General features: G+C 34.1%; 1 protein-coding gene across 3 annotated transcripts in view; it reads left to right on the forward strand.

Annotated features, from left to right (window-relative positions):
* The first annotated feature begins 1913 nt into the window (after positions 1-1913).
* The window catches only part of LOC120327528 (CUB and sushi domain-containing protein 1-like), a 33103-nt gene continuing 19379 nt past the window's right edge, over positions 1914-15637 (forward strand). Inside the window, exons 1-23 of one of the 3 annotated variants that reach the window (XM_078114556.1) lie at positions 1914-2131; positions 2503-2730; positions 3128-3316; positions 3588-3767; positions 4105-4281; positions 4476-4652; positions 5095-5274; positions 5578-5760; positions 6136-6333; positions 8416-8598; positions 8772-8948; positions 9425-9616; positions 9688-9888; positions 10116-10313; positions 10839-11018; positions 11195-11386; positions 11773-11952; positions 12722-12901; positions 13369-13551; positions 13630-13809; positions 14439-14618; positions 14908-15087; positions 15365-15544. In XM_078114556.1, the coding sequence (XP_077970682.1) occupies positions 2050-2131; positions 2503-2730; positions 3128-3316; positions 3588-3767; positions 4105-4281; positions 4476-4652; positions 5095-5274; positions 5578-5760; positions 6136-6333; positions 8416-8598; positions 8772-8948; positions 9425-9616; positions 9688-9888; positions 10116-10313; positions 10839-11018; positions 11195-11386; positions 11773-11952; positions 12722-12901; positions 13369-13551; positions 13630-13809; positions 14439-14618; positions 14908-15087; positions 15365-15544 (4180 nt within the window). In that variant the 5' untranslated portion in view covers positions 1914-2049. The remainder of the gene's footprint in view (positions 2132-2502; positions 2731-3127; positions 3317-3587; positions 3768-4104; positions 4282-4475; positions 4653-5094; positions 5275-5577; positions 5761-6135; positions 6334-8415; positions 8599-8771; positions 8949-9424; positions 9617-9687; positions 9889-10115; positions 10314-10838; positions 11019-11194; positions 11387-11772; positions 11953-12721; positions 12902-13368; positions 13552-13629; positions 13810-14438; positions 14619-14907; positions 15088-15364; positions 15545-15637) is intronic. The other 2 variants (XM_078114555.1, XM_078114557.1) reach the window with 2 other exon arrangements.

Genomic DNA, 15637 nt, shown 5'->3' on the forward strand with positions numbered 1-15637 from the left:
AATGCTACCCTCCAGACGAATTAGGTCAAAAATACCAAAACGAAAAACTGAAATTTTAAAAATTATTTTATGGTAATATGCTGCTCTTTATGTATTCGGACTACGTCATAATTACGACACAATTTTGCCCATTTCCATGAAAGTTTATACATAACAAGCGTGAACGAAAATAGAGTGTTTGAATAATATTCGCCGTTTAAAATGTATAGATTAAAATTTAATTTCGGTTTCTTCTCGTCACAATTTATACAACACCAATGCCTATTGAATTTTGTGATACTCAGACGGTTGCTTTTTAATTCTTGCAACAACTACTAATTATATATATAATATTCAATATTGAATCCAATTGAAAATGTTGAAGGTGAACTACTTTGATTACTTTATTTCCCAGCCTTTGGCACATGGTAAATTAAGTTATGTGGCCATATTTATATCCAAAAAAATATTTATTTTAAAAATAAGCTATTTGCCTTCTCTCCCGCATCACCCGTTCTTTTTTCTCATATTGGTAGATTAAAACAAATTAACTGGCATAACGATATTCAGACTTGGTAGAAGTATGACCCGAATAATACAACATTGTTTGAAAGAATGGGATTGGGCTCACAAAAATAAGTCAATCATATTTTTTTTTCAATCCTATTCAAAGAGACTAAACGTAACAATAGTGACCATTTATTCAATATTTAAATTCCTATATGACAGTTACAACGTGTTGACATACCTAACTTAACAAATGATAAACTGTCTGCTAACTATCCACGTTTTAAATAAGGTAAATGCTTTGATATATTCACTTTTCGATATGTTTTGTCGCATTTTTATGGAGTATTTTACTTATAACAACGTATAAGTCAATAAAGACAATGCCGTCGTGAATCCCGAATCTGGGCATTGTTTACCGTTTATTACTCTCAGAGTAAGTTGGCAGAAATGGGGTTTGAACACCAGATATCTAACATACTACACCATCATAGTTAACGTGATAACCAATTGTCTATTCATACCAGGTTACATTCAAACAAAGTAGAACAATCGTAGATTTGTGTGTACTCGACGATTGTTCAAATTCAAATTCCACTGAAACTTGGAATAATACTTTACATGAGAATTTTTAGAAATGATTGTGAAACCAATTGGAAAAACAAATGTATTCAAAATTTCGGGAAATTTTTTAGTTTCTAAAAAATATACGTGTGCAGGCTGTGGAACTTGAAAACAATTAGCATAGTTGTGAACCTGTTAGATACTTTCACTTGGTGACGTCATTTTACGATGCTACGCCGACTGAGGAAAGTACAACACGTAGTAATTATATCCTAATGTATACATGAAGAAAAAAACTGTTTAATTTAACTAAAAACTTTAGTTTGTTTATTTAGAATTTACTAAAGTAATTTATTCATTACTACATGTTTAAGCCATTCCGGGATAAAGTGAATATTTTCCACGTGCAACTATTACATAAAAATGTAACTGATACTATATAATTATTGCTAAAAGTATCAAAACTAATGATTTTGCCAATATTTACGTAAACAATTCATGGTTTCGTTCTATCGACACCTGTAATAAAGAAAAATTAAATTCGATCATTGTCGTAATAGCGCCTGGTTGATTGCAATGTCGTGATAATTAGTAAGCCTCAAAATACTTTGTGTCACGGTGTACAAAACACGCTATTAACAATTCAAAGTAAAATATTTACAATATCATTGTAGTTCAAGATAATTTAGTTCAAAACGAAGTTTTCTGAGTCAAACCCATTTTTATGAATACCAAAAAAATCTGACAATGTTTCTTTAGCAATTTTAAAATTGCATGGTATTTTGAATTACACTAAAACACCTGTGTAATATCTTTTTATTTTAACAGTATCAGGGTTTTGAATCGTGAGAGTTTTTGAAATAAATTATATAGTTTCGATCTACATATATGTTTGCTGCATTGTATTTTCATCATTTTCACCGAATTAGTCGAATTGTCTGCATCGGAAGCTTTTGGTTACGATTGTTATTTTTCTGCAGATCAAGGTAGCGTAACAATATGGTTGTCGCTTACCGGCTAATGCTGTATTTATTTCTATTGACAATAAGTATATTAGAAGTTAAATCAACGTTTCTACATGGTGAGTCAGTATTTTATTTATCTTATTCACTAATAATGAATTTCTAGGCGTTTACTGTAATAGGTAATTCGGATAATAACTTAGTTATTATAACGCTAGTTGCTTGTCTGTTTTGAATCAATCATTTAATTTTGACGACGATTTTCACCTGTTTATTGATGGCAGAAATATTCCCTGATCTGCTGGGAATGCCCAATTTTTACGTTCTGGTTGAATTTGTATGGTTGGATCTGATGCGCTATCAAGACTAGCCTTATTAACATTATCCTACCATATACATAATCTACATATATAAGCAAAAATGAACTTATGTTAGTTAGTGAAATGCAGAATGAATGATATTTCATTGAAATCATCATAATTCATTTCAGCTTGTTACCAGCCAAAAATTGAACATGCGTTATTAACAAGTCCTGGTAGTTTTGGGGCGTCATATGGCTATGGATATGACACTACGTACAGAGCGGGTAGCCAGCTCACAATAGTATGCAGACATGGATATCAGTTAGTCAGTGGATCAAAATATTCGTCCGGTTTTACCACCCTCTGTACGAGAACTGGAGCGTGGGCACCACCGGCAAGAGCGCTTTCGTGTGTTCGTAAGTATTGGTTCATTATTAGGATAATAAGATAGTTTCTTTTTGCGTAGAACAAATAAAAACAATTGCGAAATTTGTCCCATTCATGCATATGACTAAAAGCATGGGAGGCAGGTATAACGGCTTTCATGAAAACTACTATACAGTAGGCTGTGGATATTTATCAAAAAAGTATATAGTATTTCGATGAGTCACATGTGCGACAAACAACGACTATTTCTTTTTATACATAGTTTGTCATTATTTTTATGTGAATTCACGCACAAGACTAAGCGAAATACGAAATGGTCGCATTTACAAGTTTATCGAGTTTGACTCGATGTTATTGCGTATTTGTTATATTCGAAGATAATACCAAATTTAATTTGTGCGTTAGTTTAACGTTTAAATCATTTAGCCAAAATAAAGGAAACGACTTGTGAGCCACCACCAGTAGAGGGATTATTACTACGCCCATCAAAATCAATTTACCAAGTCAAAGAAACAGTTCGATATACTTGTGACGATGGATATACGTTAGTCGGAAAAAATACCGGAATTTGTACACATGATGGTGTTTTCGTAGAAATACCTGCTTGTCATAAAGGTAAGATTTATTCATATTCTAAATATTTATCACCTGAGGTTGTATAAATGAATCACTTTCAATATACTTACTGTAAAATAACAAACAAAATTACCATCTCCGTATTCCTAAATCGTAATTTTAAAATTTGGAAATACTATAATGCATTTTAGTTTGATATTAAGGTTTCTATTGAAAATCGCTTCATAATATATTTTCCTTTCGCCATTTAAAAAGAGAAATTGGTAGCATATATCTAAGCACTTTCCTTGGGATTCTATTAATTTAATAGACAAGATAACCTGCGTCGCTCCAGAAGGAAACGGACTCATTGTTAAGCCATCACGAACCTCATATTATGTTGAAGACAATGTCCAATACAGTTGTGAAGATGGTTATCTTCTTATTGGGGAACGAACTGGAAGTTGTTCAGAAAGCGGAATTTTCCTCAATGTACCTTTCTGTAACAAAAGTAAGAGAAAACTTTATTCATTCATTCATACAACATTTCATCTTGAATTTTAAAATAGAAAATAACAATAAACGAATAAAACTCAAAGATCATTAGTTTTTTTTTATTTCTTAGTAAACCGTTCCAAATATGCAAAATTGTCAATTTTTTCCTCACTCCAATGTGCACAATTAAAAAAAAATCTCATCTCGGTTGCCGTGGCGGGCAGTAGATTTAAGTGCAATATTTTTAACTGCTGGTTTTATTGATGTATATAGGCATTCATTTTTTGTGCATCTTGGCAATCCCATACTCTTTGTAACTATGTAAAACACACACAGCCATTTTCTATCTACAGTTAAGACCTGTACTGCGCCACAAAAGGAAGCATTACGGGTGTTGCCATTCTGGTCAGAATATTCTATTGGCGATACCGTATCATATACTTGTGAAGAAGGATATCTGCTTATTGGTGACGTTGTTGGAAAGTGTGGCAGAAGTGGATTCTTTATCAATGTTCCCTTTTGCAACAAATGTAAGATTTCTTATGTGTTCGTACTTATAGAATCAAAACATTGCTAGAACGAGTTTGTTGCAGGTACAAAAAACTGTATCTCAAATTTAAGTAATGCACCTGAAGAGACAATGTTTTGTACATTCCAGTGTAATTTCTCATTATATTATATGCTGTTGCCACAGTTGAGTCCATTTAACTATTTTCGTTGGCAGTAAAAACTTGTGATCGTCCAGAAGTAGAGCATTTGGATATGTCTCCCGACAAACCTATATATATTGTCAAGGATGTCGTGAAATATTCTTGCAAAGACGGATACCTTCTTATTGGAAAATCGACCTCAATCTGCACATCAAGTGGAGTATTTGAGGACGTTCCCATATGCCATAAATGTAAGCTTACTTTATTTTTTAGTATAAATCATCAACTCCTGTAATCGGCCAGTAAACAACTCAGATCTCGTACATTATAATATTTTTGTTTACTTGCGCTCGGATAATTATGAAATTAAATACTCTAACATGTATTACACAATACCAATTAAGTGCCTAATTAAGTACTTAATGTACAATAGGTCATACAATAAACAACTTGTTATTTGAAATGTTAGGATGGGATCTAGCGTATGTGATATTGGATTGCGACCAGAGCGAATTAGGTTATTTAAGCGATATTATTTTTGCTATAAATGTACTTTTCGATACACTATAGTGTCTCACCCAACATTGTATATCGTTATTATTCAATTAAAGTAATTTGTATTATTTTAGTACCAACATTGGTTTTGTAACAGTGAATTTAGTTTTGATTAAAGTTGTAATGATCTCTTTTCAGCTAAGTCAGTATGTGGACATCCGGATGTAAAACATCTTAATCTCTCTCCGGATAAACCAATGTACAACACGGAAGAAGTCGTAACATATAGATGTGAAGAAGGATATAAGTTAGTTGGAAAAACTTACGGGATTTGCACATCGAGTGGATTTTTTGTCGACATTCCTGTCTGTCATAAATGTAAAATTACAGCATAATTTCTTACTTGAACTATTTAATACTATTCAAAATTTAGTTACAACGTTGTTTGATGGTGCTTTCGGGCAATGGCCGCAAACGCTTCATTCTCGACCAATGTTCCAATATCATACTCATACATTCCCTCCGTATACGTCCAATCGATTCGTTGTGCTCAATATTTTTATTTCTTGAAAAAGTATAGTATAGAATATAGAATATAGATCCACTTTCGATCTTGTACATTTTTTTGCTGGAATATTTTAATCTATGATTTTCATAAATATATTTTATGATCCATAACAGTGGATGTAAGTTGCAAGTACCCTGGAAATCCAGACAATGGTAGAACGAAACCGTCCAAACCTACATACGATGTTGGAGAAGTTATAGCATTTGAATGTGACGATGGATATGTTCTTGGGGGAATACAATGGGCGCGTTGTACGAAAAGTGGAAAGTTTTCGGAAAAACTTCCAACATGCGAAGGTAAGATTGAACTTGGTAATTTAGATGATGTTTTAATCACAGCTCAGGAAGGTAAAGATAAACGGTAAAAGCACCACTTGAGATTGTAAGAGGCATATTGAAGGAATTCAAATTGCTGCATAGATTTGGGTTTTTTTTACAATTTTTTATATGAATATTAAATGAAAAATATTAATTTTTAGGTTTCATGCATACCCATTATAAAAAGAACATTGTATACATTTTTTTGTCACATATTTTTAAACTAATAATTTATATTGTTCTCACGCATTCCAAGATAATATATTATTCTGCTAGAGCAAACAAAAAAGGACAAATTAAATTTTACTACATACTAAAATAGCCACTACTTACAAGCCTCGTTTTTTATTAAAGGTATCAAGACATGTCCAGAACCATCTTCTCCAGAAAATGGATTTCTCATTACTTCTTATAGAAGCAAGCAGTTTTATAAACCACATGAATATGTTATGTTCAAATGTAATGTTGGATATCAGCTTATTGGATCTATCAGATCAACATGCTCAAAAGCTGGAGTTTTCATTCCTGCACCGCCCACTTGTAAAAAGGAAAGTAAGTGAATTTTGCTTATCCATTGACTTTTCATAGCAAATATATTAAGAAAAAAATGCCAATAAGACACAAGAATGGAATAGTATACTATATATCACGATATATTCGCCGTCATTTTATTATTAAGTGTTGATGATTATCGTTAATTTAGTATTAGTATTAATGAGGAAGTTCCATTTTTCTAATAATTGTACGGCTGGTTATCTCAAATCAGTGGTTTTTTTTTTAGCGATAACCCAATGACACATCCCCGAGAATAGATTTGAATAGATATATGAATAGATTTGGTATCATAAGATATGCCAATCAAAAAATGTGTAAAGACGATTTGACGGGAACGCCTGAAGTTCCTTTAGGGAACAATAGTGAAACACACTTATTTTCATAATTATATTATATCCGTATATTTTTATGATATTTAAACAATATATATACATACAATAATATTGGCAGTCGGATTTTAATGTAAACTTGCGGAAACGCTGTACTGTACTGTCGGAACCCCTGGGTTCCAAGAAACACTCGTTCAAAACAACTGCTTCAGACAATCTTCCTACAAGAGTTAATACAAAAAGAAATATTATTTTTGTAGGAAACGGAATATTTTAGTTTCTGCAAAGCCCACCCGTCAAGTTTATTTCGCTCAGGGCGAGGTAGTGGAGGCGCAGTTCTTACCATTTCATGGCAGCTCATGCCACGAACGAACCGTGGCAGCTCATGCCACGAACGAACCGTGGCAGCTCTTGCCATGGTATAGCGCTATTTGGTCTTCAGTAATCAGTATTAATGATATATTCACAAATTAATGTACCAGATTTTAATTGATCATGTGGAATTATATCTACTTAAACCCTAACCCTAACCCCAAATCCATCAAAACTGTATTCATTAGAAAAACGTTCCAACTTACCCAATATTTGTCACCATAAGGGACAGTCCTATCTTTACGGCTCACCTGCCGCGGTTACGGCAGCAAAATTTTACCTGCCATTGGTTTTCAATTTGCTGCCGCGGTAACGGAAGCTCGACATTGGTTTGTGGCATTGCGGCCATGGTATGGAAATACCGCCATGGTTTTGCGGCAGCTGCAGACGCCACAGAATACTTAAAACTGCACTTGAGGTAGTGGGTATTGAACCTGGGGCCTTCCGAATCAACAACAACAACGTTGTGGCTCACACGAGCAAATCATTAGGTCATCATTACAATTTGAAATCCTATTCGATTTAGTAACATCTTGTGACTTTCCTGGAAATCCACGTCATGGTAATACGCTTCCTACGCAATCGTCCTACGATATTAATGAATTTGTGGAGTATGTATGTCATCCTGGATACAAGAGAGTTGGAGTCCAATTCTCTATCTGCCAACCAAGTGGCAAATTTTCAAAGAGTTTCCCCGAATGTAAAAGTGAGTGCCATCGCTCTCATCCAACCGCATGATGCAAATAAATAATTAATATGCTTGATAATACATCCAGTTGCGCGCTTTGCAGTGATGCTCATTTTCATCTTACTTTTTCAATTCATTTTTCATAGCATAATGGCATCATATATTCTACGAGACATACCAGGTCACTAACTAATTGGCATTGCTTTAGTTAATATCATTTAGAAATATAATTGTTTGAAAAATTGTCATCTAATAGAAAGCTCTTCAATCATTCTTGCAAATATTATCCAGTCAAAGTTATTCGTTCGATTAAAACCACGTTTTCAAGCGCTGATTAAATACTATTGAAACAAAAGATAAAACGTAGTTATTACTATTCAACATATTTCGTATAAAATCGTATTAGAACATTGGAAAACAAATCACGTTATTTGGTGAGATATTCTTGGAATAAGGCTAGACTTTTGTAATCTTTGTCCTTATTTCATTTTGAGTTAAGTTTCTCAATAATTTTTTGAAGCCTAATATTCCTTAAACTAAACTTTTCTTCCATCATCATAAGAAAGACTCCAGTGATACCCAGTATGCATGCAAGCTCGCTTTATCATCACGAACATCATTATTGTGTGTAGTACTGTAAATTGATATGTATGGCTAATTTTAGAACAATATAATAAATATTCTAATCAGGAATAACGACATGTCAATTTCCCGGAAATCCGACAAATGGTCAAACTCGACCAGGCAAGCCCATCTATGATGTTGGCCAAAGCGTGATTTTCTTATGTCGAGATGGATTTGAAAGAGATGGTGCAGAGGCAGCCACGTGCCTGGATACAGGAAGTTTCTCCGAAAATGTACCAACTTGCAAAAGTATGTTTTTATAGATGTCGATATACGGACAGCAAATAATTAAAATATTCTCATTTTGACTTGTTATTTGTTGCATTATATGCTTTATTTAAAATGTTTTTATAATGTATCGCTGTACTGAACAATGTTTATGTGTTTTAGCACATTACCGAAATATACATGTTTGTCTTCAGAATCCTGTAACTTCCCTGGTTTACCAAATAACGGCAATACGACGCCTATAAGACTGACCTACGAAGTTGACGATGTTATTATATTTTCTTGTACTTCTGGATATGAAATTGAAGGTGCCGAATCAGCAACTTGTCAAGCCAGCGGAGAATTTTCAAAGGAAGTTCCTGAATGCAAGAGTAAGAGAACTATCATAAATACATATATTTGTTTTTCTGAATTTGAAAAAAGTTCGAAACGCGTGGTAAACATTAAGGGATTTTTTCCCACTTCAAGCCACAAAAAACTCTTTGGGAATGTCAACAACAAAATATATAGTCGTGTTCAAGGTTCTCAAAATTTTTATGCATTAAAAGTCGTTTTGTGGTGAAATTTCGCCGCAGGAAATCCCCGCATAGGAAAAATCGCAAGAGCATTTTGCTTTAAAACAAGTACTTGTTTTAAATTGTGATAAAAATGTGATGTATTTGTGATAAAAACAGTTGGGTTCAGAGGGTTAGAGTATTCTCTAAATAACGAATCTTTTTTAAATAGGGCGATTTTTCCCATGCGGCGAAATTTCCTACGGCGAATTTTCCTAGAACCGGCATTTATACTATGTGTGGTAGTAGCATTTGCTGATGCACAACTTATATATCTAAAATCATTGTTACAGAGATAGTAAAATGCAGCAAACCTCAACTTCCTTCTGATGGAAGTCTTATGATTGCATCAACATTTAAAGAATTATATGAGATCGGAGAAACAATCATATTTGAATGTAAATCAGGTTACATTCTGATTGGTAGATCACGTTCAACATGCTCTGAAGCTGGAGTATTTAAGCCAGGCACGCCCGCATGTGAAGGTTAGTACATCTGTTTGAAAAAAGTCGACGAGTTATTATATTATGACCTAACAGACTTCGACTTTTCTCAGTTGTTCCTACATGTGATGAACCCGACTCGCTTGAAAATGGAAAGTTGCTGAGTGATAAATCCCCAGGAAGCAAGTACTCAGAGGGAGAAGTGGTTGGATTTGAATGCAATGAAGGATATGTCCTAGAAGGCGCTAAAAGATCGATTTGCGCTAAAGTCGGTGGTAGACTTGAATTCCAACCATCGAATCGGTTTTGTCGAGGTAAATTTCGTAGTCATACATTGCATCACTGATAAAATCATTGTTCTAGCGCCTAATAGATTTCAGATATTTTTGGCACCATCTAGCATTTGAGGATCTTTGGTCGCGATATTGACAATTCGAGTATGTCGTAAGATTGAAGATTGGTCATGGCAAAATCAAAACCAAACACGTATTATATATGAAAATGTCACGTTGTCAAAATCAATCTTATTTTCCATATTCAGAAAGAACATGCTTTCCGCCTCGAAGTCCAGATAACGGTAGAATCATCAATCCCAAAGATGAGGACAGCGAATATACCCTTGGAGTTAAAGTTATTTTTGCATGCAACGAAAAATATACATTAGTGGGAGAACGCGTGTCAACTTGTTCACAAATAAATGGCAAACTTGATTACAGACCTCCTCCACCGACTTGTGAAAGTAAGTAAATCTTAAATTGGTATTATGGAACCGTTGCAATGCCGCAAACGTGTTTATTGTACTCAGTTAAAGATCATACAATCATGTTTTAATCAATTATTAATCGATCATCTATTAGGTTTTATTCTGTGATCTTCTGTTTACATCTATCTATAACAAACCGGGAAGAATTTTTTTTGGCTCTCTTGAAGTATGCGCATCAAGATGTCGCACAACCTGAACCCTAACCTGGTACACAACCTGAGTTCAGATTGTGCGCCATCTTGGTGCGCATACTTCAGGAGGTCCCAATTAGCTAAATAATTTTGAAAGTAAATGATTCTCTATTGATAATAACTGAACTTTGAATTGGTGTTTTATACGAAACGAATATTGTAATTTCAAATTGAGCAAAGGGCAAAGAAATGCATTTAATATATGTTCAAAGCTCGGAGAGGAGTCTTATACGACTTTAAGACAATGTGATTATACACTTATTACATCCACTAAAATGTCATAATATACTAGCTTTCTTTCTTTCACAAGGAAAAACGTGTTCTGCACCACCTGAGTCCGTATCAAGAACATACGTACCTACAAAGTCACTACTTGATGTCGGAGATGTTGTATCATTTTACTGCATCAACGGATTTTTGTTGTTTGGTGAACAAAACGTAACCTGCGTTGATCAGGATCAATTTTCGAGTGAATTTCCGACGTGTGAAAGTAGGTTGACCTCTATTATAAAGTAACTTTATAAAGCTCCTAGACTATACTGCATTTATAAACCGGTGCATGGTTTTGGTCGTAAAATGAGGTCGAGAATAAGTAAGATACCAATCGGATATCTATATTTGTCAAACTTAAATGCTCCTATCATATTTTTCCTTGTTTTATTTAAGGAGTACGTTGTTCAAGACCTGAACGCCCAGAATTTGGTAAAATCAAACCGTTCCGTGGTAACTATGGCATTGGTGATACCGTTACGTTCAGTTGCAGGGAAGGTTACAAAATATCTGGAAGCGAAACCGCGACCTGCACATTGGTTGCTGGGAGGAGAGCTTCGTTTTCACCGGAGTCTCCATCTTGTCAACGTAAGACCAGTTTGTTATTTGAAATACGGTACTAAATGCTTTTTGATGCTATAGAATTATTTCAACTATTCGGTAATTTTTTTTGGTTTAATTAAATCGTTATTTTTAATTATAAATTAGTATATCCTATTTTCTTACCGAGGGAAGCATTTCACGGTAACTGACAAATGATGAGAGAGATGCTCCATCGGCATTGTGACAAAAGAGAGCTATGCTTAAGTATATGGACACAGACACCCAATACTACCACGACAATACAGACTATAATGGTCTGTTAGCTGATCACTCGAATGCTTCAAAATAACTTCCAAATTGAATAATATTTGTAATATTCAAAATATACGCTACTATTCAGTAATGCCATACATATTTCATTTGTATAATAGGACAAACATGCCGCAAGCCGAACATTCCCTTGAGTGGGTCTTTGTCTCCCGATCGAGATTCATACTACGTTGGAGACAGAGTCGCCTTCTTATGTGACGATGGTTACAAATTAAAAGGAGTTTCCAGTATTGTTTGTGAAGACCAAGATGTTTTCTCTGATGAAGAACCCGAATGTGAAGGTTCGTAAAAAAATAATTCAATTTTTTATTTTGTGTAATATCAAGAAAACATTATATCGTAACAAATTTTTCATTACGTAATTGTGACGGTGGTTTATGTTGTTTGCGATTATTAACACGTTGCCCTTTTAAATTTTGTAGTTAATTCATTTATTTTACAATATTAACTTATTTATACGCCAAAAAAATTTACTTCGAATAATTGTGGCGTGCTGTGGCGCAATTAGACAACATACTGAAGTATTAGCCAATTGTCAAAAATGTCAATAACACTATTTTAGTCATAAACACTTTCTCTCTAATTAAATTGAAATGTCCTCAAGGCAACAAACAATGTGTTTAGCACATGTTTGAAAATTTATTATTAGCAGGTTGTCAGACAACATTTTTAATTATTGTTTTGTAATGTTCGTAATCATAAAATCCTATTCTGCAAATAATAAGTAGCAATTTGAATGACATTTCTCGGTATATCAAAATACAAATCTTTATTATTCATCATTCATCATTCGTCATTCATATTCAAAATGCTCACACAGTCTGCCGTAAATAAACCGAATTTGTCTTACAAACTGATCATCTTGCTTACGAATCAAAATAGTCAGTTTCTCTACTTGATCACTTGAAAGAGATTTTAAAGCATTTGCTATTTTGTATTCTGAAATGATGTTAAACCTGAACGGAAATTATGTGATGAAACTAAACATCTCAGTTTACCATATAGTATCAATCGGTCAGTAATTCTCTGTTCTAATAATTACCTGTTCAGCCATAACGTGCGAAAGACCAGGTGAGCCCGATAACGGCTATATTAGAGAATCCAACCGATTATTCCGGTATGAAGAGGAAGTTACATACGCTTGTGATGCTGGATATAATCTTGAAGGTAGTGAGACACGCACTTGTCAGGAAAATGGGAAGTTTTCTTCAAGAATGCCACGGTGTGCTGGTGAGCGACATTATTTCAAAATTTAAATTGATGTAGGTATATCGTTGTTGGGTTGCTACTTCAGACATAACTAGAAAAGTTTAAAAATGTCATGCATTTCTGGTAATTGTAATGTTGTATGAAAGATTCAAACACATGATTTCATTTTTAATACTTCCATTAAAGTGACCAACCTCACCTTGGAATTAATTTACGACAATCTGGAATTATCAAAAGCAGGTTTGCAGTTTCAAATCATGCGCCAATGAGTATTTTTCAATTTTACGAAATTACCGAACCATTCGCTGTCCCAAGGGCGTTCACGTAATCAACAGTCAGTTACGACCTCCTTTACCTCATCGATTTGCCTAGATTTGTTAACTGATAACGTATGATAATAAGTGACTAGATCCGGTCAGGAGGGCGAACTTGCAACAGAATATGATCTGCTTGCTGAAATTCAAATCTATATCTTCTCAATATTTCAGAAATTCGTTGTAAGATACCTTTGTTCTTACGAAACGGAGAGGTATCTGCAAGCGGGAAGTCGTATATCACCTACAGAGAAACTGTTAGTTATTCTTGTGAAATTGGGTACAATCTTGTCGGGGCCGATACTGCTTCGTGCGAAGAAGATGGTAGTCTAACAGAAATAATCCCCACTTGCGAAGGTAGATAGCGTTTTTCAGTGTGAATTAATTTTCTCAGCTCCCTTTCATTTTCTTTCATGAATATATATTTATTTTTAGCCATTATTTGTGACGCCCTTCCGAGGTCGTTTGTATACTCTGTCAGTCCTCTTAGAACAAGATATTCCGTTGGAGACGTGATAACAATCGAATGCGCTGAAGGATACCGTTCGTTCGGCTCTTCTACGAGTGAATGTTTGCAAACTGGAGAATTTTCAGTTACTGACCCGAAATGCGAAGGTAAGAAATATGTTTAGTCCCAAACAACCCAATTTTATATTATACGCGAATTATCTTTGGGCAATCAATCACCATATGCAGCCGTAGCAACATTTTCCACACAGCAGATTGTAACATTTCTGGTATTGCAATGCACTCACTTGCGTAACATATGTTATTAGACTCTCACAACATAGAGACTGTCTGATTGTTAGTCATTAATAAATATTAGAATTGTTGTGTGCTTTATTTGTACCTTTTGTCCATTTTCCTCTTTGAATCCTTGTAAGTAATTGTAGTAGAGGAAATTCAGAAAAAAAAAACGTTCACTTTTAAAATTTCCGTAGGGATGAACGAGATAATCAAGGTTGCAAAAAAATCATTTGAAACATAAATACTATTAAACAGATTTAACAATCTGTGATCACAAATCCAACCACAAATCACCATGACTACGGTTTTAGTTTAATCTAAAAAATCATTGGCTATCTTGCTCATGATATAAAACTTATAGCCTTATACAATAATAAACAATGGTACTTTTTCAAGACTTCCATATTTTATATAAAAAAGAATAAATTAGAATGATTTAAATTGATGAAATAATTGAAAAAAAATAAAAATAAAAATCTCCTGCTATTCTGTTTCAGCCATCACATGCTCTTTCCCTGGATCTATCTTGAACGGCAAAGTTTCTCCAGAAAAATCGCAATACAGGTTTGGTGATCGAGTGCTCTACTTCTGTAGTTCAGGATACAATCTTGTCGGTCAATCTTCATCAACGTGTGGAGGAGTGGGTGTTTTTGAAGGATCAGTTCCTTTATGTGAACGTAAGTACTTTCAATTATTCTTGTATTGAATCTTGATTGTGCAGCCTCATTGGCTAATTTCCATAAATAAATATTAAATTAGCTATACCAAAAGAAGGAAAATAGTGCAAATAATGGAAGTATTTACGTGACCGCGATAACCCTTTGGGGAATCTGTCAAAAAAAATATACCGAAATCGTCACAGTCTCTTTTTGGATTTAAAATGGCGATGAAGCTTTGAGCTAATCATAGTAATATCATTCGAAATTATACATCGGTCCTACCCTTAAAATAGATTCCATTTTTCAGCGTTTACATGTCCGAGTCTAGGCATTCTTCGTTTTGGAACGATTCAACCGGTGAAGGAAAACTACAAAGTCGGAGACACAATTACATTTTTGTGTAGATCAGGATATGAACTCGAGGGATCTACATCCTCTAGATGTCTACTGGGAGGTTCATTTTCTGAACAACTACCTCAGTGTACAAGTAAGATATTTCAAAAACCTCAAAATGCATTAGTAAAAACACGGCAAAATGTTGATACAGATTTACGCTAGAGTTCATATTCATGCTAGTTTTATGATACACACTCCAATTTTAGTAAACTTATGTAACTCAGGAAACATGCATTATATGCAGTATGAGATACCAGATTTGTTATTTGCTACTTAGTGTAAGATTTGAATTTTGGTATTTGTACTGGATATTTTAACATGATATGACATTTCATATTATATTTTAAATTTTATTCGTCGGACTTCAGAAACCAAGTGTTCACTTCAAGAAGTTATAGAATTTGGAATAATTTTCCCACTGAAGAAAGAATATTCTGTGAACGAGAGAGTTACATTCAGCTGTGAATACGGTTACGAACTCAAAGGAGAATCTGTATCTGTATGCGGTACGGATGGGGAATTTTCAGACGCAGTTCCAAGATGCATCGGTATGAATTAAAAACTCCAGGAGAAATGTTAAGCATTGAGTTGCATATTTAAAACGCTCAACGTATGTGGAGAAATATTATAGCCAAATTTTT

Source organism: Styela clava, chromosome 7 (genome assembly GCF_964204865.1).
Source record: "Styela clava chromosome 7, kaStyClav1.hap1.2, whole genome shotgun sequence".
In the NCBI taxonomy this organism is placed as follows: Eukaryota; Metazoa; Chordata; class Ascidiacea; order Stolidobranchia; family Styelidae; genus Styela; species Styela clava.